Source organism: Bufo gargarizans, chromosome 1, assembly GCF_014858855.1.
Source record: "Bufo gargarizans isolate SCDJY-AF-19 chromosome 1, ASM1485885v1, whole genome shotgun sequence".
Classification (NCBI taxonomy): domain Eukaryota; kingdom Metazoa; phylum Chordata; class Amphibia; order Anura; family Bufonidae; genus Bufo; species Bufo gargarizans.
The window spans coordinates 412,301,868-412,329,580 of record NC_058080.1 but is presented as its reverse complement, the minus strand read 5'-3'; the positions used below and the strand labels follow the sequence as shown (position 1 = coordinate 412,329,580).

The 27,713-nt window shown below is 43.5% G+C and overlaps 1 protein-coding gene across 5 annotated transcripts in view; it reads right to left on the bottom strand.

The window, feature by feature from the left end:
- CCDC171 (coiled-coil domain containing 171) overlaps nucleotides 1-27,713 on the bottom strand; it is a 142,440-nt gene that overhangs the window by 96,127 nt on the left and 18,600 nt on the right. For 4 of the 5 annotated variants that reach the window (XR_006387032.1, XM_044271544.1, XM_044271521.1 and 1 more), the window contains exons 2-7: nucleotides 17,768-17,927; nucleotides 15,693-15,807; nucleotides 14,057-14,231; nucleotides 7,725-7,915; nucleotides 5,887-6,033; nucleotides 2,358-2,450 (exon numbers count right to left, since the gene is read on the bottom strand). Coding sequence is in view for 4 of the 5 variants with exons in the window: in XM_044271544.1 (XP_044127479.1) it covers nucleotides 2,358-2,450; nucleotides 5,887-6,033; nucleotides 7,725-7,915; nucleotides 14,057-14,231; nucleotides 15,693-15,807; nucleotides 17,768-17,838 (792 nt within the window). In the remaining variant the exon portion in view is untranslated. Of the gene's footprint in view, nucleotides 1-2,357; nucleotides 2,451-5,886; nucleotides 6,034-7,724; nucleotides 7,916-14,056; nucleotides 14,232-15,692; nucleotides 15,808-17,767; nucleotides 17,928-21,741; nucleotides 21,876-27,713 lie in introns of all 5 variants that reach the window. The other variant, XM_044271533.1, reaches the window with a different exon arrangement.

Sequence of the window (27,713 nt, the reverse complement as noted above, 5' to 3'; positions counted from 1 at the left end):
ACACAATATGGCTCAATCTTCAAACGGATCCGTCCCCCATTGACTTTCAATGTAAAAGTCTGGACGGATCCGTTCAGGCTACTTTCACAGTTAGAATTTTTTTTACAATATAATGCAGATGGATCCGTTCTGAACGGATCCACCGTCTGCATTATATGAGCGGATCCGTCTCAGACGGATCCGCTCTGAACGCTAGTGTGAAAGTAGCCTTAGGGGCGAGAACCTGGGATCTTTCATCCCTTGTCCTATTCAGCTCTATCAGGGTGAATAGGACTTCACACTGTCCCTGCTGCTCTGTGCCTTGTGCACACAGCATCAGGGATGTTACCATGGCAACCAGGGCTTCTGTAGCGTCCTGGCTGCCATGGTAACTGATCGGAGCCCCAGGCTTACACAGCTGGGGCTCCGATCAGAAGCTGCCACTGCACCACCAATGAGGGGGAGGGGAGAGGTCCCTGTGGCCACTGCCACCAATGATTTCAATACTGGGGGGGTTGAGAGGGGCTGGCGCACTGTGCCACCAATGATTTTAATGGGATGGGGGGGTTGAGGGGGGGGCACACTGCACCACCAATGATAAATTACCCCTTTATACAGGAGGCGGGTACTGGCAGATCAGCAGTTAACCCCTCAGGTGCGGCACCTAAGGGGTTAACTGCCTCTGATCGCAGCTCCCTGTCAGGGGCAGGGTGCCGGCAATGCGATTCTGCTGCCGGCACCCGCCTCCTGTATTGTGTTAAACTTCTTTCACTATCAGGCCACACAGAGCGGCGCCCAGCGATGTCTCAGCACTCACCATTAGTCCTGGGCGCCGCTCGTTCGACTGCAGTGCTCCATTACTGTCTCCTGCTCCACATGCTGCTGATTACTATCGGAGCGATGGGAGGAGACATCAGCTTCACTAGTGGGCGTTCCTTCTTCCTGGCTGTAGCGCTGTCCAATCGCAGCGCAGGGAGAAGGAACGCCCACTAGTGAAGCTGATGTCTCCTCCCATCGCTCCGATAGTAAGCAGCATGTGGAGCAGGAGAGGAGACAGTAATGGGGCACTGCGGGCGAACGGGACTAATGGTGAGTGCTGGGCGCCGCTCTGTGTGGAAATAGTCCAATCATTGGTGGCGCAGTGCGCCCGTCCCTCCTCCCCCCCCCCCCTTTATTCTCATCTGGTACTCGTATTGCCACCAACCTCCCCACTATGTCACCTTGCCACTCTGTGGTCCCCTGATTCTGCTGTCACCTCCACACTATGTCACCTTGCCAGTCTGTGGTCTCCTGATGCTGCCGTCACCTCCACACTATGTCACCTAGACACTCTGTGGTCTCCTGATGCTGCTGCCACTTCCACACTGTCATTGGTCCACTCTCTAGTCTCCTCATGCTGCTTCCACCTCACAAATATGTTATAGGGCCACTCTGTGGACTTCTCATTCTGTTGCCACCCTCCCCACCATAGGACTGGGCCACTATTTTTCCTTTCGGCCTGGCTGACATAATTTATTTGACCATTCTTCTGATCTGTCAGAAGAAAGGGAAAATGAGACGCACAACGGATCGTGTCTGTGTAGCAGCTGTAAAACCTGTATGGTCCCATCAGAATTGGCTTGTGATTTGGTAGCCAAAAGTAGGAGTCAGTACAAAACACAGAAGACAAGCAAATATTCCATTCATGTGTCATCTCTGTTTTGGATCCACTCCTGTTTTTTTTGGGCATTAGCAAGACTGATGGATTACTGACCAAATGCTTACCGAGTGAAGGCGGATGCTCAACAGACAGGATCCGTTTTTTGGGGGGTTATTGTTCTGACAGATCAGAGGAAGGGCAAAATAATCAGTGACATCAACACAAACTTACTGCTGACACCTTCTCCACTCTGTCGGGGGGGGGGGGCTCCACTTGTATAATGTTTAATAGAAGAGGTTCTGTAGACATCTATGTTGAATCAGCTGACGACGGTGTAAAAGGAGTGCGCTTCTTCTTCGTGCTAACATTGACCTTTAAGAGTTCATACTTGAGTTATTTGGTCAGTTTTGGCCCTGTGACTTCCCAAATAAGTGAATTGTGCAGTGATTCTAAGAGCGACGCCTGACATCTGCATGTCATACGGACTCACAGTATTATTTCACTACCAAAGCAGACTCCCTATGCGCGTTACTGCAAGGCACAGTGTTCAGTTACACCCCTGTAAAGGATCTCTGCAGCCAGGAAATAGCTATTTTTTTTAACGCAATTCGCCTCGAATAAATTCCAATCGAACCAAATTCTTTTGAAAAATTTAGCGAACCGGCCAAATCGAATTTTCTAAAAATTTGCTCATCTCTAATTTCTAGTTATCACAGAGATTTTGCAATTTTTTTGCTACCTGGATGATTTCAGAGTTAAACTTGGACTCCAGATGTGCTGCTCTTTCGGCTTCAATGCTCTCCTCCAGCCTCTTCACTCTCTGACTTGCAGCCTGTAGGAGAACAAGGTAGAACATAAGAACAGATATTGCTCCTTTAATCAATGATTATAGATGACACGAAAATGCCTGTAAATAACAGGCTTGGTGGTAGTTTGCCCTGACACTTTCGCCGCGCAAGATGGCTGCTGGTGGCAACCTTTTGTTTGTTATTCATGCATGTGCACTTCCCCTTTAAGGCTGTTTCCCATCCCTTTTTTCTGGTGTGTATGGGGTTAATGTGTGTGCAAGGTGGAGCTGGGTGTGGCCTCTTGACTCATTGTTCTGAGTTGTGAGCCTGAGGTCAGATTGTCTTCAGTGTCTTGAGGAGCTGGTGCTTTTCCATCTGCCCAGTCCTTGAGGGCCACCTTATGGGACATCGATGTCACCCCTTTGTGTCTGTTGCTGTTACCCTACCTCACTTGTTGTATGTTTGGGGTTTGTGGTTATGCCTGGTTTGGCGTTTCATGTCTGGCCTGTTTGGTGTTTCAGCATGGATGCCAGACATATTCTTTGTATGTCCTTACCTCTAGAAGGGGGTCCCTGGAGGGGGAACTACAAGCTCATCGGCCTGGTGCCGCCATGGTTCATGCCTCATGGTGGTCCAGGTTGTTTTTACTGGATTCTGTGTTTGGTGTTTGTGCTGGGTCCTGCCTGGTGTGTGTGTCTGGGCCTATTCGTATTTCCAGGATCCAGTGGTAGCGGTGTGGACGGCTCGAGTTCCTGTTGCAGCTGTGTCAGGTAGGTGTCCATGTTGGTCCAGTTGGCAGTGGTGTGTTCTGTCTATGGACAGTTACCTGTCGTGTTGTCCACTGCTGGCTGATTTCTTCCGCTTTTGTTGCTAGGCCTGTTGGAGACTCCGGTTCCTCAGTGTCGTGGAGGAATCGATTGTCTCCACCTTCTGACGCGATATTGCAGGGACCGTTAGGATCAGGAGGGCCCATGTTCCAGAGTATGAGCCCCCCTACCATCGAGGGCGGCTCATAAAGTCAGGAGATCAGGGATAAGATTTAGGGATGCTTAGTTGGTAACCAGCTCCCTTTTCCTTGTTTCCAGGCTTAGCTGCTACCCTATAATCCCAACATAGTACAGTGGGGGGTTTCCCCCACTTCCCATCGTGACACATTTGCACTGAACAAAAGAGGTTCTTCAGCAGGAAAAGTGTGCATGATATATTATATGTCCCAGAGATTACTGAACATCATAGCATACACCTAAATACATTGCTTTTTGTATCATGGCCAGTTTAGTTATATAAGCTTCTGAAATTGCTGACTTGGCAATAAAGGTACATGGATAACCACACCACTTTCTCCGTATCCTAAATGGCACAAGTCCCAAGTTGGGCAGTAATGCCCCTCACAGTACGGCTCCACAGACCAGGCAACAAGTGCCCAATTTCCCTACAGTGCTGCCAAATGACAAATAAAGTAGGACACAGTTCTCATTGAAATGGTAGTGCTGTCCATGTAACATGTGAGTAAGCTGGGTCCACCAGGGGGAGAGAGGTTCTCTGCAGCCATTCTTCCGTTCTGGCTACAAGCAGAGGGCCCTAAATGAGGGAGCAGCAAAGATGCTTTATAAGCCTTGGTCATTTTTGTCAATGTTAGCTTATATAAGTCTATTTCAAATGAATCTACTAATGGGAAAAAATGCAGTATAATGTATTCATTTAAATTTCTGTTAATTCTGAGCTTAGGTGTACGATGGGTGGTCCTACTTAGTGATTAACAGCCTTCCCTGACCGACTGTGCAATAGACAGCTGTCAGTCACCGAATAACTGCCCACTAGACTCCTCAGCATAGAAAGAGCAGGGATAAAATTAACCAATTTCAAGCTATTTGTCTCTTCTCATAAATCTATATATCAATCTGTTCAGCGTCACCTTCTCCAGGTCATGGTGACAGATTCACATTAAAGTAAGTCTTTCAACACTTTTGGCCATGCTAATCTGCTGAGAGTACGAGGTAGGAGCTGAGGAGCGCAGGACAAACATACCTTTTGTGGAGATTTTCTCATCAGGAGTAGCGTGAATATTAAGTTTCATGCTGCAAGGTTCGCTCCTGCAAGCTCCCAGGGCAGGGCTTTGCTGTTAAAGGGGTTGTCCCATGAATAATATTTTACATTTTTCAAGCCAGCCCCTGAATCTGAATACTTTTTGTAAATGCATGCAATTAAAAATTAATCTAGTGTCTGAGTTGTTCAATAAAATATAGCTGTATTGTGCCATTTGAGGTTTGTTCTTTTCCATATCTCACTGTTCACTATGATGAGGTGGACGCACATGCTCATTTTCACCCTTCAACTGCCACCAGCCAGATCTACTGTAAGAAGCTGTGACCGTTATGGGCCATCCCCTTGAGCTGCCGGCCTGAAATACATCTAGCAGAGCAATTGGAGCAATGAATGTGGAGATCTCTGGATCCATGAAAGGTACAGGGCTGGTTCTAGCTTTGTTAGAAAGAGATTGTCATGTACTATATGATGTCTGATTTTTATTTTTTACATTAATCAAGGGACAACTTCTAACTACTTTACAGCTCATAGTTCACGGGAAGAATAGCGCAGTTTGCAGCATTATTCCTCCCCTTAAAAAGATGGAACAGACTTTATTATAAGTCAATAAGGTCTGTTGGGTTGCATGGATGAACATCATATAATGGATCTGGCACTGCTTTCTATCTTCTGAGCGTTAGGCCACAAGAAACTTTTTTTTTTTTTTTTTATTAATTGAAGTAATTAAAAAAAACACCCCTAAATTGAGCTGCTTTACAGCCCTTCCCGTCTGCTCTTAGCGACAACTGTAGCAGTCTCCTGCTTAGATGCTGCAGCTGTCACTAACTGTCCATGCACATGTCCGTATGAACAGGTCCGCATCCGTTCTGCAATTTTGCGGAACAGGTGCGGTACCCATTCATTTCAATAGGGCCGCAAAAGATGTGGACAGCACACAGTGTGTACTTCCATTCCACGGCCCCGCAAAAAAGATGGAGCATGTCCTATTCTTGTCCGCGGCATTGAGCATTGACTCGTCACAGTCTATAGTAAGGACATCGGCCTCACTATACTTGCTGTGCATGGGCAGCGCTGCTAGCATCTTCACAGTGGGAGCGTTGTGGTCTCGCAGTGAAGATGCCAGCGGTGAAGTGCATGCGCAGCGAGTATAGTGTAGCTGATGTCCTTACTATATACTACGATGAGCAGGCCAAGTCACAGAGCGAGGAGACGATGTCACCAGCAGAAGGAGGAGAGCGTCGGTGATGTCACAGGCAGCTAGGCGCACATGAGGGAAGTAGTGGGCTCTGTGAGTGGGCAGGCTTGGGCTCTTAGAACATTTGGAAACGCTCTGCTGGGCACTTTGCATATAGAATAAACATCTGGACATAGAAAATGGACAAGGAATGGTCTGACCTCACAACAGCATGGCAGGCTTAGGTTAGGAACACTTACCTCAAGTTCCTGCCTCAGTCGGTCTTCTCTTTCCAGCCCAAATGCAATCTCGCTCTTTTGTCTCCTCACGGTATCCAATAGGCTATTCTTCTCTATATCCAATTCATTTAATCTTTGCTGCAGCTCCTGGGTGAACACGGTTTCTTTCTAAAAAAACAAAAAAGATTACAAGATTATATATTATCACCTTAAGGACTTTCTTACTTACCTGGCCCCCGATGCCTGCCTCTCTCCGCCGCATCTCCCTGTCGTGCAGATCACAACATCCGGCAACAGGGGGTGCAGCCAACATCAGGCTGAAACGGTGACTTGCTCCCCTAGCAGGTGGCGTCACACACGATACAAGGGGGCTATTGGCTGCAGTCCCAAACGCCGGATGTTGTGATCTGCACGGCAGCCAAGCAGGGATCTGGACGTATGCAGGCGTCGGGGACCAGGTAAGTCTGTTCTGTATGAGGGACCCAGGCATTACGGGGGATGTTTACAGGATAGGATAACCCCTTTGAGAAACTGTAAGGGTACAGCCACCACAGGGCTGATTTTCCCGCAATTCTGCAGTGGAATTTGCAGTACAGTAAAACAATGCGAATTTTCCACCGGTAAATCCACGGCGGTACATCCTCTGCGTATACACCCTGTGTGGACGTATCCTATTATCAGCATCTAGACACAGGAACAGTTCCATCTTTAAACCTAACACCTTTGTCTATAAATACTTCTCCAGGGTCCATGGGTCTATTCACACACCCGCAAAATGGGTCTGCATCCGTTCCGCAATTTTGCAGTGTCAGCGTTTTCTATGAGAGTGCCAGCGATGTGCGGTCCGCAAAATGCGGAACGCACATTGCCAATGTCCGTGTTTTGCAGATCCGCAAAACACATACGAACGTGTGAATGGACCCTAACCCTCATACTGGAGTGAGTTTGCGACTTCTTTTCTGACGTTTTAGAAAATAGTCGCTGTGAGAAATCTGAAGTGAAAATAAATAACATAGCCAACCACAGTCCAACCACTTTTCAAAATTGGAGTGAGCAGGGTAAAAAGGCAAATAGTCGCTATATTTGTGCACAGGTGACTCCAAAAAGTCACTAAATCCTTTTTGGCAGCTTTTTCTGGCCAGAATTGTGGGGTACAGGGCGTGATAAGTTCCTCCCTATGTGTTTATGGGTTGGATCTCAACTTATTCTATACAAAGCTCCAAATCTCATGCTTCATTTCATAATGCTATGGAGTTAAAGGAGTACTCCAGGATTTTTATATTGATGGCCTATACTCAGGACTGGTCATCAATATCCGATCGGTGGGGGCTCTGACTCCCAGGACCTTTGTCGATCAGCTGTTAGACGATGCCTCAGTGCTCAGAAGACCGTGGCCTCTTCCTAGGCCAGTGAAGTCACGTTCACAGTTATGTGGCCTAGGTGCAGCTCAGTCCCGTCCAAGTGTATGGGCCTGAGCTGCAATACCCACCCTCCTGACAATAGGCCATCAATCTTAAAATCCCAGACCAACCCTTTAAATGATTCAATTCTAGCTGCCTGCATCCAACACTGTATTCTTGTCTCCCCCTGCTGGTGGATGCAGGCAGCAAGAATTTTATCATTTAATTCTATGGAATGATAAAGGTAGGCTGGAGGTTTAGAGTGCAGCTTCACAGTAAAGTGCCCACAACTATAAAAAGACATTAGGACACCATGGACCTAAGAGCTCAATGATGCTTAAAGTTGGGGTTTCACTTTATCCGGCTTTATATCACTTGCAAGCTCTGAATTATGCTTCTTCACACTATTGTGTATCAGGTTGACATCATGACAGTGTATGTATACTATATGACAGGTACCTGCGTAAGTGCTTCCAGACTGGCTTTCTCAGACATAAGCACCCTCTGCTCTTTTTTGTAGTTTTCAATCACAAGGTCTTGATCCCTCAAATCACTTTCAAGTCTTTTCTGTGCCTCTTGCCAGCCCAACTGTGTGCTCTGGAAATTTTCTTCTATGGTGTTCATCTTTTTTTGAAGTTCATCTATTTGAGCTGTTTGGGAAACACAAATTCCTTTCGTAGATTAATATTAAGATATAGTCTATAGCTGCTGACTGTATAGATGCATGTGCACATTAGGACAAGGGTGAGCGAACTGCTGTAGAGTTCTGGAGGCCATTAGACCACTAGTGAAGCCAATAACCCAGAAAGTTAGAAGCCAGCAACAAGTTTCAAGGTGCATTGGCTAGCTGTCTTCTGGAGTTCATTAGGAGGAATGCAGTGGAAGAACACGCAAGTGGGCAAAGTAAAGTTCTGGAGGCCATTAGACCACTAGTGAAGCCAATAACCCAGAAAGTTAGGAGCCAGCAACAAGTTTCAAGGTGCATTGGCTAGCTGTCTTCTGGAGTTCATTAGGAGGAATGCAGTGGAAGAACACGCAAGTGGGCAAAGTAAAGTTCTGGAGGCCATTAGACCACTAGTGAAGCCAATAACCCAGAAAGTTAGGAGCCAGCAACAAGTTTCAAGGTGCATTGGCTAGCTGTCTTCTGGAGGTAATTAGGGGGAATGCAGAGGAAGAACATGCAAGTAGAAAAATACAGGAAAGTTCCATTAACCACTTCACATCCAGGCCATTTGCCCCCTTCCTGACCAGGCCTAATTTTTTCTAAAGCTGACATATCTCACCTTATGTGGTAATAACTTTGGAACGCTTTTACTTATCCAAGTCATTCAGAGACTGTTTTCTAGTGACACATTGTACATCATGATAGTCATAAATTTGAGTCAATATATTTCACCTTTATTTATGAAAAAATCCCAAATTTACCAAACATTTTGAAAACTTAGCAATTTTCAAAATTATAATTTCTCTGCTTTTAAAACAGAAAGTGATACCTCATAAAATATTTATTACTTAACATTCCCTATATGTCGGCATCATTTTGGAAACGTCATTTTATTTTTTTAGGACGTTAGAAGGCTTAGAAGTTTTTAAGGACCAGTTCAGGTCTGAAGTCACTTTGTGGGGCCTACATAGTGGATTCCCCCATAAATGACCCCATTGTAGAAACTACACCCCTTAAGTTACTTAAAACCGATTTTACAATCTTTATTAACCCTTTAGGCGTTCCACAAGAATTAAAGGAAAATGGAGATCAAATTTTTTAATTTCACTTTTTTGGCAGATTTTCCATTTTAATCCAATTTTTTCTTTAACACATCGATGGTTAAAAGCCAAACAAAACTCAATATTTATTACCCAGACTCTGCGGTTTACAGAAACACCCCACATGTGGTCATAAACTGCTGTATGGTCACACGGCAGGGCGCAGAAGAAAAGGAGCGCCACATCATTTTTAGATGTCATGTCCCATTTGAAGCCCCCCTTATGCACCCTTACAGTAGAAACTCCCAAGAAGTGACCCCATTTTGGAAACTAGGGGATAAGGTGCCAGTTTTATTGGTACTATTTTTGGGTACATATGATTTTTCGATCATTCATTATAACACTTTATGGGGCAAGGTGACAAAAAATTGGTTGTTTTAGCACAGTTTCTATTTATTTTTACAGCGTTCACCTGAGGGGTTCAGTCAAGTGACATTTTTATAGAGCAGATCGTTAGGGACGTGGCGATACCTAATATTTATACTATATAGCATTTTTGAAACTAAAAAATTATGTTTTAATGTGTCCATGTTCTGAGAGCTATTTTTTGAGCGATTTTCTTATGTAGGGGCTAATTTTTTTGCAGGATAAGGTGATGGTTTTATTGGTACCATTTTGTGGGGCATACACCTTTTTGATCGGATCCAGGGATGCAAGTACCAACATGCATGCTGAGCCCACTATATACTTCTCCTGGAGCCTAATGGCTACTGGTAGGTGCTATATAAGCAGACTCAGTTTCACACTGACTTTGTGTGGCTGTCATGGCCCATAAAAGGTAGGAACTAGTGTTAGGGACCACTCATGAAGGCGACCTTGACGTGGTGAGTGGCTTATTACGCTTTGGCCAAAATGTACACCAATGCCTTATTCAACATCCAGCATAAAGGCAAGGCAGAGTGCTGGTTGCAGTGTGCGATTGCATTTGTGTTTCTGCGTTTGTATCTGTATTTCGCCATAGCAATCTGCACCTGCTAGGGGTTGTGCGGGCTGAATCTCCGATATATTTATAGAGCAGACCGTCACGGACGCAGCAATACCAAATATGTCTATTTTATTTAATTTGCATACCCAGCCCCTCCACATAATCATTTGAATGTGCGACAAGGAACACTACAGTATATCTCCCCTTCAGTGGACTAGCAGTTCACTTCCTATTATTAACCCCTAAAAGGGGTTATCCGAGTTATTTTTTTATTCTTTCTATGTTCCTAACTAAGCAAATGTAACAGGTTTCCAATTCACTCACTTTATCTCCGGTGGCTGGTTTCTCAGATTTCACAGAGGGTCACATGACCTGTGATGTCAGCTTCTCTCCCTGCTCTGATAAAGGTCGTTTACAAGCCTGAAAACGAGACGTCACTGTGCTGGCCACGCCCCCCTTCACTGCGTCTACTCTTTGCTAGGATACTTAACCCCTTCAGCTGCACAGCTCTGCAGCAGGGACAATTCTGGGCACTGGAGCTGATCTACTAGAGAGAGCATTACACAAGAAGGTAGGGAGAAGATCCTGTGTGTATTAGCAGTGTCATTATACAGCTGGGACTTGTAGTCCTACACATACAACATGCTGCTGAGTCTCCCAGCAGGCAGACATGTTACTCAGGGCAGCTCTTGTATCCACTCCCTTAGCAGTGTCATTATACAGCTGGGACTTGTAGTCCTACAAATACATCCTACACATACAACATGCTGCTGAGTCTCCCAGCACTCAGGGCAGCTCTTGTATCCACTCCCTTAGCAGTGTCATTATACAGCTGGGACTTGTAGTCCTACACATACAACATGCTGCTGAGTCTCCCAGCAGGCAGACATGTTACTCAGGGCAGCTCTTGTATCCACTCCCTTAGCAGTGTCATTATACAGCTGGGACTTGTAGTCCTACACATACAACATGCTGCTGAGTCTCCCAGCAGGCAGACATGTTACTCAGGGCAGCTCTTGTATTCACTCCCTTAGCAGTGTCATTATACAGCTGGGACTTGTAGTCCTACAAATACATCCTACACATACAACATGCTGCTGAGTCTCCCAGCAGGCAGACATGTTACTCAGGGCAGCTCTTGTATCCACTCCCTTAGCAGTGTCATTATACAGCTGGGACTTGTAGTCCTACACATACAACATGCTGCTGAGTCTCCCAGCAGGCAGACATGTTACTCAGGGCAGCTCTTGTATCCACTCCCTTAGCAGTGTCATTATACAGCTGGGACTTGTAGTCCTACAAATACATCCTACACATACAACATGCTGCTGAGTCTCCCAGCACTCAGGGCAGCTCTTGTATCCACTCCCTTAGCAGTGTCATTATACAGCTGGGACTTGTAGTCCTACACATACAACATGCTGCTGAGTCTCCCAGCAGGCAGACATGTTACTCAGGGCAGCTCTTGTATCCACTCCCTTAGCAGTGTCATTATACAGCTGGGACTTGTAGTCCTACACATACAACATGCTGCTGAGTCTCCCAGCAGGCAGACATGTTACTCAGGGCAGCTCTTGTATTCACTCCCTTGGCAGTGTCATTATACAGCTGGGACTTGTAGTCCTACACATACAACATGCTGCTGAGTCTCCCAGCAGGCAGACATGTTACTCAGGGCAGCTCTTGTATCCACTCCCTTAGCAGTGTCATTATACAGCTGGGACTTGTAGTCCTACACATACAACATGCTGCTGAGTCTCCCAGCAGGCAGACATGTTACTCAGGGCAGCTCTTGTATCCACTCCCTTAGCAGTGCAGGGGGAGGGGCAGAGATTGTTGCTATTGCAAGTAAACAAAGAGCCAGAAAAGAACCAGGGAAATTAAGAAAAATATTTTTTTTTTGCATAAAACTTGCTTAGTTCAGTTATATATCAGATTTTCAGTGCTATATTATTTTTTTCATAACTCGGACAACCCCTTTAATGCAAAATGCTGTACAGGTATGGTATTTGTGTGCAGTGGAAGTATGAAGTGGGCACGTGAGCTGACCCTGCTCCATATGTTGCAAGTGCCGGTTGTGGAATGAACTATAACTCCGCTCCTGGTCATTTAACCCATCAGGTGCTGTGATTAATAGCGACTGTGGCACCTGAGAGGTTAGACAAAGGGATGGGCTTCCTCTGCCTTCTGACTGGAGCTCCCACAGTGAAACTGCAGGGATCCGATGGGTTGTTATGACAGCCTGGGGCTTTGTGACGGCTCTTAGACCTGTTAAGCTGTTAGGGTGCATTTTCACAACTGTATGTATTTTGCGGTCCACAAAACACGGATGTGCGAAAAATATTGATGCCTATTCAGACAAGAATAAGACATGTTCTATCATTTTTGAGGGGTCACAGAACGGACATACGTATGCAAAAAGCACACGGTGTGTTGTTGGTTATTTTTGCGTACTCATAGAAATAACTGTGTCCGTGTGCGATCCACAAAGAAAGAGGATCAGATGCGGACCAAAAATACATGTCGTATGTGGCGTTAAAGGGTTGTCTCACTTCAGCAAATGGAATTTCTCATGTAGAGAAAGTTGATACAAGGCACTTACTAATGTATTGTGATTGTCCATATTGCTTCCTTTGCTGGCTGGATTCATTTTTCCATAACATTATACACTGTATATTTCCAGGGGTTATGACCATCCTGCAATCCAGCAGTGGTGGTCGTGCTTGCACACTATTGGATAAAGTGCCTATAGTGTGGAAGCACAGCCACCACTGATGGATTGCAGGGTGGTCATAGCACCTGGAAACGAGCAGTGTATAATGTGATGGAAAAATTTATCCAGCCAGCAAAGGAGGCAAAATGGACAATCACAATACATTAGTAAGTGCCTTGTATTCACTTTCTCTACATGAGAAATTCCATTTGCCGAAGTGAGACACCCCTTTAGAGTCCATTCAGACGTCTGTAGTGGATGTCGGACACCGCAAATTGCCGGCACTTATATAGAAATGCCTATTGTTGTCCGTGGCTGCGGACAAGAATAGGACATGTTCTATTTTTTGGCGGGGCCACGGATGGGAAGTGCGGATGCAGACAGCACACTGTGTGCTGTCCACATCCGCACTTCCGGTCCGCAGCCCCATTGAAAATGAATGGGTCCGCATCGTTACGCTAAATTGCGGAACGGATGCGGACGTCTGAATGGACCCTTAAGCCGTGCCTGTGGCAGGACTTGACAGACAGCAAAAATCCCATAGACTACAACAGAATACTATGGTACAAGTGATCAGAGGATCAATATTCAAGTATTTTACAGGGACTAAAAATTAAGGAATTTTATTTAAAAAAACATGAGAAATTCAAGTCACTCCCTCTTTCTCACTTTACATTAAAAAAAAAAAATACACATCACTTGTATCGCCATATACAAAAATGTCTGAACTGTTCAAATATAAATATATTCTAGCTGAATAGTGAATACCCTAATGGAGAAAAAACAATGCGCGATTCACCAATTTTTGGTCACCGTGCCCCCCAAATATTTAACAAAAAGTGATTAAGTTATATGTACCCCAAAATTGTACCAATAAAAACTACAGCTTGAACCGCAAATAAAAAGCTCTCACACAGCTCTGTAGACAGAAATATAAAAGGTGTTTTTTTCAGATTGTTATGTTTTTTTAAGTTGTAAAACCTAAAAACAATATGAATTTGGTATCACTGTAATCGTACCGACCCACAGAATAAGGCTGGTCACTTCTAGCGCACAGTGAATGCCATAAAAATAACTAGTTGGGCAGAACTGTGTTTTTTATTTTATTTTTTTTATTTCACCCCACAATTTTTTTCCTGTTTTTCACTGCAAAATATAGTAAATTGCTTGGTGACATTACAAAATACAACTTGTCCCACAAAATAAATGAGCCCTCATATGGCTATATGAATGGAAAATGTATAAAGCTACGGTTCTTGGAAGGCAGGGGGAAAATATTAAACTGGCCCGGTCCTTCAGGGGGTAAAATATAGACCTTGATTCGACTTATGGCAGATTATCAGGATTGTAGTATCCACAGACTTATATAATGTAATGGAGCAACTTTACCTTTAAAAAGTTCCTGTTTTACATAGGAATTTTCTTTCTCCTCTTGCAGAGCTATTCTTTCCATGCCACATTGCTTTCTTGCCACCGCCAACTCATATTCTAGACTCTGACGAACAGCTTCCCCTTTCTCAACTTCAGAACGGAGCTTGGCCACCTGGCTCTGACAGGATGACAACTGGGAAATAAATGGGATAGAAATTATTTGTGGGATTAATCACAAAACTCATTTATTTAACCGTATGATATTAAAGGAGTTTTCCAGTTTCAGGAAATCAATTTCAGATTGGTGGAGGTCTGATTCTGTGTATAATGTAGTGGTGGCGCAGTGTAATTACAACAGTTTGTTCCCGTTAAAGTGAACGGGAGAGGAAGGTGTAATGACATCGCACCACCGCTACAGTGTAGACGTGTGCAGGGGAGCACTGAAGAGAACACAGCTGATCAGGGGCGGTGCTGAGAGTCAGACGTCCACCAACCTGAAATTGATGACTTGGGGCTCGTTCACACGACAGTATGTCTTTTTCAGTGTTTTGCAGTCAGTTTTTACCAGATCAGTTTTTCCGGTTCCATTCCGTTTTTCGAATCCATTTTTCTGTATGGCATATACAGTATACAGTAATTACATAGAAAAAATTGGGCTGGGCATAACATTTTCAATAGATGGTTCCGCAAAAAACGGAACGGATACGGAAGACATACGGAGTACATTCCGTATGTGTTCCTTTTTTTTGCGGAACCATTGACTTGAATGGAGCCGCGGAACGTGATTTGCGGGCAATAATAGGACATGTTCTATCTTTGAACAGAACATAAAAACGGAAATATGGAAACTGAATGCATACAAAGTACATTCCATTTTTTAGGGTGGAACCATTGAAACGAATGGTTCCGTATACGGACCGTATACAGAACTAAAAAAACGGCCCGTACACAGAACACAAAAAACGTTTGTGTGAACGAGCCCTCATCCTGAGGATTTCATGAAAGCAGAATACCCCTATGCCTATTTATTTGCCATATCACAGAGCAAACCTACTCACATGAGACTGCATTAAAGAACCTAGAGCATCATTTGCTAAAGTCTAAGCTGCAAGCTACGTAGTAGCAGGATGCTACCTAGTCCATTCAGGGATAGCAGGTCAGGTTAATCTGTACACAGTAAACTCTAGGAATCCATACATTTATTCACAATATCAAGTTCACACAGACCAGTGGATGTTACCAGCATCTCTGCAAACCCAGAAAAAAAAAACCTTAGGCCATGTTAACACAGCAATTATTAACTTTAGAGTCACGTGGAAAAAATCCAACCAGAGGATTAAAATAAAATGTACAAAGTTCATGCATTAATTGCCTTTTTTCCATTAAAGTGGTTGACTCCTGAAGACAACCTCTGCCCACATCTCCTAGTAGGTCATATGGGCATCATAACGCGGCTCCCACTCCCCTGTAGGAGCCAGAACAGTGAGCCAAACAATGAAATTGGTTCCCGTTTGGCAGACATGAGCCGTCCTTGTACTACATGGAAGTACTGTACTGTAGTACTGTAATACTACATGCGGCGGCATCACAGGAAATGCTTGGCTGTGCCTTTCCCAGCCAAAGCCCACCTGCGATGAGAAGCAGATTGTCTCACCTCTTCATTATGCTTTGCTACCAGCTGTACAGTCTCATTTTTAGCCTTGGTAAGTTTGTATCGGAGTTCTGCTATTTCATCCACTTCTTCGGTTTCAAGCTTAAATGGCACAGACCTGGAAAAAGGCCACAAAGTTCATCAGACTAAAAAAGGCACTTATGTACATCAGTCTATATAAAACTTGATTCACCCAAAGTCATCAGAAAAATTAGTATGTCACCAACTAGATTTTTTTCATTCATTTGTAGAAAATATTTACCATAAATGGTCACTTGTTAGGAAGTGGTAAAAGAAGCACTCAATTTGTAAATTTTTTTTTTTTTTTTTACATATATTATTTTTTTACACCCTAACTCAGTAGCATCCATACATTTTGAACCTTTTCATTATGGGAACCAGGTCATGTGATCTCAAGTCTGGCCAGCAGCTCTAATGTGTAAACAGGAACATAGTCTCTCTGTGTGGCTGACTTCCTGTGAACTACAGGAAGACATCATCACGAAATCCCTCCTGGCAGCTGTCGGCCCCTCCCCACTCTCCATGTTTCTCTGTACCGCTCTGTATTCTGTTGCAGATATAATGAATCTCCTATCTAAAGGACCAGGCGTGCAGATATATAGTAGGTGCATGTATACAGTGATTACTTGAAGTTATATAAACCACCTGACTCCTGCTATCTGTCTGTACTATCTGTGTGTGCTGACTCTCCAGAGCAGTTCTATGGAATGTAGCTTCACATTGGTCTCACTGCATGTAAGAGTTGACAGGAGGGAGAGAGATGACAGGGTAGAGAGGGGAATTGAAGCTGAATCACATAAGAAAAATGGAGACTCTGTAGTGTGAGAGAACAGTAGCTGTGCCAGTTCCTTAGGGAAAATTGCCTGAATACAACTAATAAGATCTTCAGCTGAATCTCTCTAGGAATGGAGTTCCTGAGGAGACACGAAGTACAGAGAGGATGGACAGGACAGACTGTGGTAATGTGGGGTTGTGGTAATGTAGCAGACTGCACACAAGTGCTACTGCTCATTATCTACACTACAACCCTGACAAGTAGATCAGAGAGGAGGATGAGGCAGCTCTTTAGCTCAGTGTTGTGAAGTAACTTGTCCTGCTGTGACATTAGGACAGATTTTGTGTGTACTAATAGGACTGCAGCAATTTTATTTTCCCGGATGATTGCTCCCTAGACAAAATGAGCCATTATAGCTAATGAAAGGCATTTGGGAATTTCAGTATTTTTTTTATTCCCGGAGAACCCCTTTAACTCTGAAAGTGCGAACTATTCTTCAAACTGTATCTCTAGGAACATAACATTCACTGCCTTTGCTATATTTTTGTATCCTTTGCTTTTTTTTTCCATGAAAGGCAATTATCACTCTCTTAACTTTCTGGACCACTTTCTTGATTTAGCCATATTTCTAACAGTCAACAAACCCCTAGGTTGAATCATTTTGAATGCAGTTGTAACATGCCACTTCATAAGTGTAAATCAGCTGCCGAAATGGGCTCTACCATGTCCACATGGTTGAGTTTTTGAACTTGAAGTCACTCGGAAGCAGTTGATGGCATTTTGAATGTGTATTACACAGTGGAAAAAGGGGGGCTGAATCAGTTGCAGATTTTGACCATAATCTAAGAGTAGGACATGGCTTAGAAAGCAAATGGCAATGATGGTTCTAAATTTTAAGTATATCCTAAATTTTCTGAGACAGTTGGAGTTGCTTTAGTGTCAGACAATTGCAAAAAATTTCCCTCTTTGAGCATATAGGTTGTCCAGTCTGCTTACTCCACAAATGCTCGTCAACTCTCATGAGCAACTATTAATGGGTCAGCATCTTTTCCTAGCTGCTACTGCCTTGGACTTTTTTTAAAGTATTAACATACTATTATTTTTATTATTTTTCTAGTAATACTTTTATGCAATGAAGATTAAAAAAATAAAACAAAAAAAATAAGACTCTTTGGAGGTCACATGCTTGAGAATCAGGCCCAGAAAACAGCAGGTTAATAATAGACTCCGTTTACTGGGACCAGTGTGCTTTCATAAGATACGGCTCTACAATTCATCTTACCTCCTAACTTCATTAGCAGTAGGGTGGATTTGAGAAACGAACGTCATCATGTCCAAGTTTGTAGCTGTCATACTCTGAACAAGACGATGTCTGTTATTTTAAATTGGTCCTTTCCTTCCAGACGCTGAGCACCAAGATGACATCTTATATAGATTTATGACTGTGGGAGAAAGGAAAAAAAAAAAAGAAGAAAATATAATTGCTAGAAAAATAATGCTCAACCTCTTTTGAAGAAGAGCATGGTGTCCATGATGTGCCCCAGCTCAGTGTCAACAACTAATTTAATATTTCATCTCTGAAAACATAAAGCAACAGTTTTCTACAGCGATTCGGTCCCAGGAAACACACTCATTAAATTAGGACATCTATTAATGAACGCAAGCAAATGGGTGCTATCTCCCTCACTGGCTTAGCCATCTACTAAGGCTCAAATTTAAAGGGGGTTTACACAGGGACAATCTCTTACTGATGACCTGACAGCTTTCCCTATTGTCACTCCTGCACTCAGGTTCCAGTGCTGCTGCCGTCACCACGGCCATCATAAGCATGCGGTAGCATCACCTCCCTCTTGTCTTCTTGCTCCAGCCGCCAGAGGCTCTAGGCGTGCAGCTATCTTCTTCTCAATGCTGCGATGGTACCACAGCAACCAGCGCCTGAAGATTAAATCTAAACTTTGTTCCGGCCTCTGCCTTATAATAAAGTATTATCCTAGCAGGATCTAGACTCTAGACTATGTTAAGCGAAATTAGAGACTATCCACTCCCGTTGCTGACCTTGGATTTCTCACCTATGTTCCTTTAGTACTGGCACTGCCTCAAATTTCTATGTGGTATTTTTAGTTCAAAAATACAGACATTGGCCTATTCTAAGCTGCTCGCATTCAAAATCTTTGCCTGTTCCTGACTACTCTTTTGATAGCATAGTTCTATCGACTACTCATAATGTCCTGACCCGTGGATTCACTGCAGCAAAGTCCAGATCCCTGTATAGGGTTTAAAGAGTGAAAACCAGGGGATCCCTTGGATTTTTGCAGCCCATCAGATTGTGGCTCAGAAGGTTCACTGCTGCATTGGTGTAACGCCCATAAATACGGTAATTCTGGAGCATCTTTTCTTAGAACTCTGCATTGTGCTGTTCCTTTGTTATTCCTTCTAGAAATACGCGAATAAAATTACAAGTGGGTTTTACAAGGTGTGTACTACACATTCTGTGCTGGCAGTGCAGGGACTTCTTTGACAAGAAAAATGTTAAAGGGGTTCTCCGGGAATTAAGAAAATAAAAATATTTAAATATTACTTTATTATAAATATATTCCCAAATACCTTTCATTAGTTATAATGGCTTGTTTTGTCAAGGAGCAATCATTAACAGAAATAAAATGGCCGCCATCCTAATAGTACACGAAGGACTTGTCCTAATCACACAGAAGGACAAGTTACTTCACAACACTGAGGTAAAGAGCTGCCTCATCCTCCTCTCTGCTCTGCTTCTCAGGGGTTATGATCCTGAATACAGCTGATAAGATCTTCAGCTGAATCTCTGTAGGAATGGAGTCCATGAGTAAAGGGAGGACTGACATGACAGGAGAAGTAAGAGAGAAAAGATGTTCCTGAATTGCTATTTCATAAAAAGTATTTACTAAAACAAGTCAAAGAGTCAATGGGTCCTCTAGGGAACCTGTCATAAACTTGATGGTGCCCATACTAACGGCAGAATAAAAGTAGAGACAGGTGAGTTGATTTCAGCGGTCTGTCATTTATAAGGTAAAAGTAAGTGGTTGCTGAGAACCAACATCACAATCATTGCAGACTGGGCCTGGAAAAGAGTCCCGGCCACCTGAGAAGAGTCCTGGTTATTCATGAATTCCTGCTCTCCTGCCCACCTGCTGATGACTGCCCACCTACCTAGTTCTCTCTTTCTCCCTAGGAGAGAGCTGCCAATGATCAGCAGATGGGCGGGAGAGCAGGAGATTATGTATAACCAGGACTCTTCTCAGGTAGATTTGACTCTTTTCAAGGCCTGGGCTGCAATGGTTATGATGCTGGTTCTCGGCAACCACTTACTTTTAGCTCATGAGTGATACACTGCTGACATCTGCATTACTGTTACTATTATATGCTGCCCTCAGTGAGGTCAGAATAAAGTTGATCACAGGTTCCCTTTAAGAACTCACTTAGTCGACTAAAAGTAGAGATCTTACAAGAAATAGCCACCAAGGTTACTGCTTTCATTTTGCTAGAACCTGAATGGGCAATATAGAAAACTCCTCCACCTTTCCTTCATAGTATTTTTGGCTTTATATTGCTGTCAATGTGCTGTATAAAGCCAGAAACTGTCAGTCTGAGCAGAGTGTTCTTTACCCCTGTGCATGCCCTCTGAAAATGTAGATCTTTTCCCCATGCTTGATGACTAGACGGGCTCTCTGAGCCAATGGAAAGTCTCCTTGCTTCTGCTCACAGCACATAGTCAAAGCCCTGTACTTGCATCCCTTTCTCCACCGTCCTCCACTCTACTGTTTATTATATTACTCTAGATTTATTAGGCTTTGAGGTTTACTAAATGAATGTAAAACGTAATCTCCTTACTTGTCTTTGTTATTTTCTCTTGTGTCAAACATCACAACTGGAAACCATGACAAATACTGTGCTCTCAGGCTGCAGCCATGTCCTCTCCCCATCCCTCTTCACCCACTGATGCTAGTGCACTGGAGCCAGGAAGCTTAGGAGGAGAGGCTGGGTTTAGGCTGCACTATTTTTGGGGTACATAGTACGCATTTTGTTGGAAGGAATTTCCTAGTTACTAATAGATCAAAATAGATTTGGTAACAGCACTAGCCATGGTGCCAATAGTACCAGCTGTAGTATATAAGTAGTACTAACAGCACCAGATGTAGTACATATATAGCACCAGCCATAGTAGATACAGCTGAATAGCTAATCTGCCTAGTTACGTAGCGATAATTCCTCCCTTCACTGCATAATTGGGCAGACTTGTCTTTCAGCAGTTTTGGTAGCATGATATTTATGGATATAGTGTATATAGAATGTATGTACCATGTGTGGCCTCCTTTACATCTCTGTAGAGCAGGGATGCGGCCCTCCAGCTGTTGCAAAACTACAGCTCCCAGCATGCCCGGAAAGTCTACAGCTATCAGCCTACAGCAGGGCATGATGGGAGTTGTAGTTTTACAACAACTGGAGGGCCACAGGTTGAGCATCCCTGCTGTAGAGGTTGTTACCCAACTTTCCCAGACTTCTGAATTCTAAATTTGCCTAATTATGTAGTGATTAATCCGTTCATATAGCTACACCAACTTGGGAAGAGGACACTGTCCAGCTGCATTACTGACAACAGATTACGTTCTTCTAATATATGATAGATTCACATAGTGTATCAGGGCAGCATTAGGTGTATTTTATATAACCAATATGCCCCATCACCTAAAGGGCTCATTCAGACGACCGTAGTGTTTTGCGGATCCAGCCCGTGTGCGTTCCGCAATTTGCGGACCGCATATGGTCGGCACTATCATAGAAAATGCCTATTCTTGTCGGCAATCTTTTTTTACAGGCCCGTGGAACAGAACTATGGATGCGGACAGCACCCGGTGTACTGTCCGCATCTTTTGCAGCCCTATTGAGATTAATGGGTCCGCAGAATAAGTGCAGACCCGTTCATACAGCCGTGTGAATGGGCCCAAACGCAGATATTGCTACCCAGCTTTCGACCAACCGGTTTATGAATTGGTATATCCCCAGTCTTGTAGTGTCAGTTTATGATAACCTATGCACATAAGCAATTTCTCCAGTCCTATCAATAATATACAGATTAATACTATGAATCTACAAAAGCTGTCCAAAATACCCATTTCCATAAACACCCATTGTGTAATACATGACTAAAGAAGAAAACCAGGACTTTCTAATATATAGATAAAAATATACATTTACAGGTTATGAGGAGAGAAATGGCACCTGGCAGTTGGAAGGGTGCATGTGCCCACTGTGTCAGCGTCATGGTGCTGGCCTGCAGTACAGAAGACGTGTTCATCCTTCAGCGCATGCACAGTATGACGTAACCAGCTCATGCCCATGATCCAGGCAACCATCTGAAAAAGTTAAAGGGAACCTGTCACCGGGATTTTGGGTATAGAGCTGAGGACATGGGTTGCTAGATGGCCGCTAGCACATCAGCAATACCCAGTCCCCATAGCTCTGTGTGCTTTTATTGTGTAAAAAAAACCTGATTTAATACATATGCAAATTAACCTGAGATGAGTCCTGTATGTGAGATGAGTCAGGGACAGGACTCATCTCAGGTTAATTTGCATATGTATCAAATCTGTTTTTTTTACACAATAAAAGCACACAGAGCTATGGGGACTGGGTATTGCGGATGTGTAGCGGCCATCTAGCAGCCCATGTCCTCAGCTCTATACCCAAAATCCCGGTGACAGGTTCCCTTTAAGCAGGTCCTCTGTCCCGTAGGAACAGCATTAGGCCCCTTTCACACGAGCGTGACGAATTGGCTCCGGGTGCGTTCAGTGAAACTCGCACTATTTTGCCAGCAAGTACAGTCAGTCTTGTCTGCGATTGCGTTCAGTTTTTTCCGCGCTGGGTGCAATGCGTTTTGATGCATTTTTCACGCTCGTGATAAAAACCTGAAGGTTTACAAACAACATCCTAGCAACCATCAGTGAAAAACGCATCGCACCCGCACTTGCTTCTGGATGCAATGCATTTTCACTGAAGCCCCATTCACTTCTATGGAGCCAGGGCTGCGTGAAAAACATAGAATATAGAACATGCTGTGTTTTTCACGCAACGCAGAACTAATGTGTGAAAAAAAAAACGCTCATGTACACAGACCCATTGAACTGAATGGGTCAGGATTCAGTGCAGGTGCAATGCGTTCACGTCACTCATTGCACCCGTGTGAAAGGGGCCTTAGGCATCTCGAAAACAGCTGGCAAACTGCATCACTAAATCTGGCAAATCTGTGGGTACATCTGGGAAAATATGGGGGTGCCCAGGGTCAATATACAACATAAATCAGGTAACATGAGGTGTAGCCAATAGGCTTACACATAGTCTAATGCCCAGTGGGAAGCCGTTCATTAGTTGTGGAGACACAAATCACTGGATAAGCAGAACGGGTCACTTCACATGCCCACTTAATATAAAAAGCAACAAGAACCATCAGTGCCCGCTCCCAGTGTCGGCTGGTACATGAAGTTAAAGGTGCTACAAAAATGTCCGCTGGTACGTCTATTTCCACAGGCAGTAAGGCAGTTGTCCAGTTCCAAATGCCAAGCCCTCCCTTCCCCCAGCCATCTGCCACATGGTTTGCCACCTGTGTTTCCTTCCCCGCGGTTCCTTTTGTCTTGCAACCTATCAGACACACTGGGGGTCATTTACGATGGGCGCTACGCCAGTTTTTGGCTTTAAAAAAGGTCGCTAGATCCCATTTTGCAATGTTTTGTTGCATCTGTGTTTTTGCGCCATGCTAGCCACATGGCAGTGGCGAGGGAGTGACGGAGTCATGTTGGTGGACGGGTCAAGGTTTTGGGCCCGTTGCACATACTATCTTTTAACCCCTTCAGGACCCTGCCATATTTCACCTTAAGGACTAGCCCGTTTTTTTAATTTATTTAACATGTCACTTTATGTGGTAATAACTTTGGAACGCTTTTACTTATCCAAGCCTTTCTCGTGACACATTGTACTTCATGACAGTGGTAAATTTCAGTCAATATTTTTCATTGGTATTAAATTTTTTTTAAATCCCAACTTTACCCAAAAGAATTCACAACTTTCCAAATTTCAATTTCTCTGCTTTTAAAACAGATAGTGATACCTCATATAATAGTTATTACTTTACATTTCCCATATGTTTGGATCATTTTGTGAATGCCATTTTATTTTTTGGGGCTGTTAGAAGGCTTCGGAGAAAATCTTTTAGAACCAAAACCCACTTTTTTACGTTATGAAGTCACTTTGTGAGGCTTACATAATAGAAACCACCCATATATGGCCCCATTTTAGAAACTACACCCCTCAAGGTATTCAAACTGATTTTACAAACTTTGTTAACCCTTTAGATGTTCCACAAGAATTAAAAGGAAAATTTCAGAATTTCCCTTTTTGGGCCGATTTTTCCATTTTAGTCCATTATTTTCCAGTAACAAAGCAAGGGTTAACAGCCAAACAAAACTCAATATTTATTTCCTGGATTCTGCAGTTTACAAAAACACCCCATTTGCGATTGTAAACTGCTGTATGGGCACACAGCAGGGCACAGAAGAAAAGGAACCCCGTATGGTTTTTGGAGGGCAGATTTCATTGGGATCATTTTAAGTTGCCATGTCACATTAGAAACTCCAAAAAAGTGACCCCCGTTTTGGAAATTACGGGATAAGGTGGCAGTTATGTTAGTACTATTTTAGGGTACATATGATTTTTGGTTTCTCTATATTACACTTTTTGTTTTATGTAGGGGCTCATTTTTTGCAGGATGAGGTGACGGTTTGATTGGTACTATTTTGGGGGGCATATGCCTTTTTGATCACTTGGTGTTGCACTTTTTGTGATGTATGGTGACAAAAAATTGTTGTTTTCGCCAGTTTTTTTATTTAATTTTTTCTACGACATTCAGGTGATGGGGTAGAACATGTGATATTGTTATGGAGCCGGTCGTTACGGATGCGGCAATACCCCATATGTCTGTTTTTTTTTTACAATTTTGTGTGTTTTATTTAGGGAAAGGGGCTTTTTTTTGGGGCTACTTTCACACTAGCGTTTTTTGTGGATCAGTCATGGATCTGCAAAAACGCTTTCATTACAATAATACAACCGCCTGAATCCGTCATGAATGGATCCAGTTGTATTATGTCTTATATAGCCATGACTGATCCGTCATGAACACCACTGAAAGTCAATAGGGGACGGATCCGTTTTCTGTTGTATCAGAAAAAAACGGATCCGTCCCCATTGACTTACATTGTGTGTCAGGACAGAGCCGTCTTGCTCAGCACCACATCGCAGCATTATTCTGTATGCGGTGGGAGCGCAACAATGAATGGTGACAAAACGTTTTCTTCCACTATTGAGATCCTATGACAGATCTCAATAGCAGAATTGAGAATGCTAGTGTGAAACTTTATATATTTTTTTTATTATGAAAAACACTTCTTTTTACTTTTTATTTTTGTCCCACTCTGGGACTTCAACTTTTGGGGTCTGATCCCCTCTGCAATGCATTACAATACAACCTATATTGTAATGCATTGGCTGTCAGCTTTTATGCTGACAGCCTGCCTGTGAGACCTAGCCTAAGCGACTAGATCTCACAGGCTTCCGTAGAAGGCAAGCTCCGATGCCTATGGAAGGCATTGGGCTGCCTTCTCTGCCATCGGGTCCCAGTCACTGTAGCGCGGGAACCCGTACCCTCCGCAAACCTTCTGCATGTCACGGTCATGCCAAGGGTACTACGAAATACCCCAGAATCACGCTGAACAGTAAAGCCCCCATCCCCCCCTCCTCTCATACACACACATTTAGCAGTGGAACTAGCACCATAGAGGATTATTTTTAACAGTGGCAAAAAAAAAAAAAAACATTCTATAGAGCACCTAAAGTGTGAAGGGACATTATGTCTCCCAAACAGGCAAAAAATAAAATTCCTATAAAAACAAAACAGGAAATTATAAATAAAAAAAACACGACAATGGCATAAAGATAAGTGAGTTAGTGCAATGGTATGGTTTCTCACAATCAACCATTTCTACAATTGTGAAGAAGAGAGACGCACACATCACCAGAGAAGAAGTTAGTCTTCCTGGACATAAGCCTATGAAAGACCGACTAAGGCTACTTTCACACTTGCGGCAGAGTGATCCGGCAAGCAGTTCCGTCGCCTGGCAATCTGCATGCAAACGGACAGCATTTGTAGACTGATCCGAATGCGGATCCGTCTCACAAATGCATTGCAAGAATGGATCCGTCTCTCCGTTTGTCATACTGAAAAAACTGATCCGTTTCTATTTTTTTTTTTCACATTTTTATCGGTCTGCGCATGGAAATAAAATTTCCTCCGTCCAAAAACGCCGTTCAGTGACTGAACTGAAGACATCCTGAACGGAATGCTCTCCATTCAAAATGCATTAGGATAAAACTGATCAGCTCTTTTCCGGTATTGAGCCCCTGTGACGGAACTCAGCACCGGGAAAGAAAAACGCTAGTGTGAAAGTACCTTAACCCTCCTGCTGGGTGCTAATGAACAGGGGGATTTTAAGCTAAAACCAATGTTGGTTTATCATTCTGATAACCCTAGAGTTTTCAAACAGAAGAAAGTCATTACAGGCAATTTTGGCATGTTCTGGCGCTGCAATAGGAAGGCCTGTGTGACCAGACAGAAGTCTTTTGTCCTTCAGTGAAATCATACCTGGAGAAAAACCGACTGCCGCTAAAAGCACTGCTGCTGTTAGACAACGCTCCTGGTCATGACCCAGCACTGGCAGAATCATTGGAGGCCCAATTTAATTTCATCACACTTAAATTTCTACCTCCAAACACCACTCCTCTTCTTCAACCTATGGATCAACAGGTCATCTCAAACTTCAAGAAACTCTACACCAAGAAGATGTTTGCGAAATGCTTTTGTTCGACTTAGGCAGACAAAAACTTGACATTGAAAGAATTTTGGAAAACAAGGTTTAACCCGTTCGCTACCCTCTTACAAAAAGGGGGAGGAATTTATGGGGTCATCCTATAACTTGATCTATATATTTTTATATTATTTTATTTAATCCTCACATAAATGACAATTAGTTGTCTTGCAAGATATTATTATAAAAAAGCAGAAAAGGAGAAGCCTTCATTGAGTCCAGATGGGGTCTGGCTTGACAGTCTGTATATCCATTTGGCTTCTTCTCTTAATAGTCTGGCATCCAAATTGCCAGACCTAGGGCCCAATTTAACTTGGAAAAGCCCCCAAAATTTGAGTACATCTATGCGGCCATTATGGACATACGAGATATGTCTGTACAGGGAGGTATCTTTTTTTGTGTTAATTGCACTAATATGCCCCGATATCCGTCTCCTCAATTCCTGAACCGTCTTGCCGACATATAATTTCGGGCACGTGCAAGAGGCTATATACACTAATCCACTGCTTTTGCAGTTAAACCAGTCCCGAATCTCATATTCCCTACCATCAACTGGATTCGAGAATCTTTTGATTTTAGGTAGGAAACCACAAAAGGTACAGCCACCACAAGGATAGGAGCCAGTCACCTTCGATCTCAGCCAACTGCTATTTTCCTGTCCGATTTTAGGGAGAAAACTATGTACCAATTGGTCCCTTTAAACTTGGACCACGTCTAAAAGTGACACTGGGATGAGGTGGAAGTACCTGACGTAGATCTGGATCATTTGTAAGAATTTTCCAGTATTTCCTTAAGATATTTGTCATCAAACGGTGATGGCCGTCAAAGGTGCCTATACAACGGATGGTCTTGCTGTCCTGGGAGGTCACAGGGGGGGCAGCCCCTCCTGAAATAAGGGAATCTCTTTTCAGGGCCTTAGCTCGATTAAAGGCCCTTTTAAGGACTTTGCGAGGGTATCCCCTGTCGCGGAACCGATTTATATAAATCGTCTGCTTGGATCTTAAACAATTCATCTGTTGAGCAATTTCTCCTGGCACGTAGATATTGTCCAAATGGTATCCCATTTTTTAATGCAGTTGGATGCCAGCTCGAGAAATGCAAAAAGCTATTTGGATTCTACATTCGATGGTTGCTCTATTCCCGTCGTCATAGTTGTTGTCCCACTTGTTGCTATATTTACAATAGGGGCCTTCTTCCCCCCAGTTAGAAACAAGTGACCATCTACTAACGCTGATGCAAATAAAGATGGCCCAGAGCTGCCCAGGACATTCACTCTGAGAT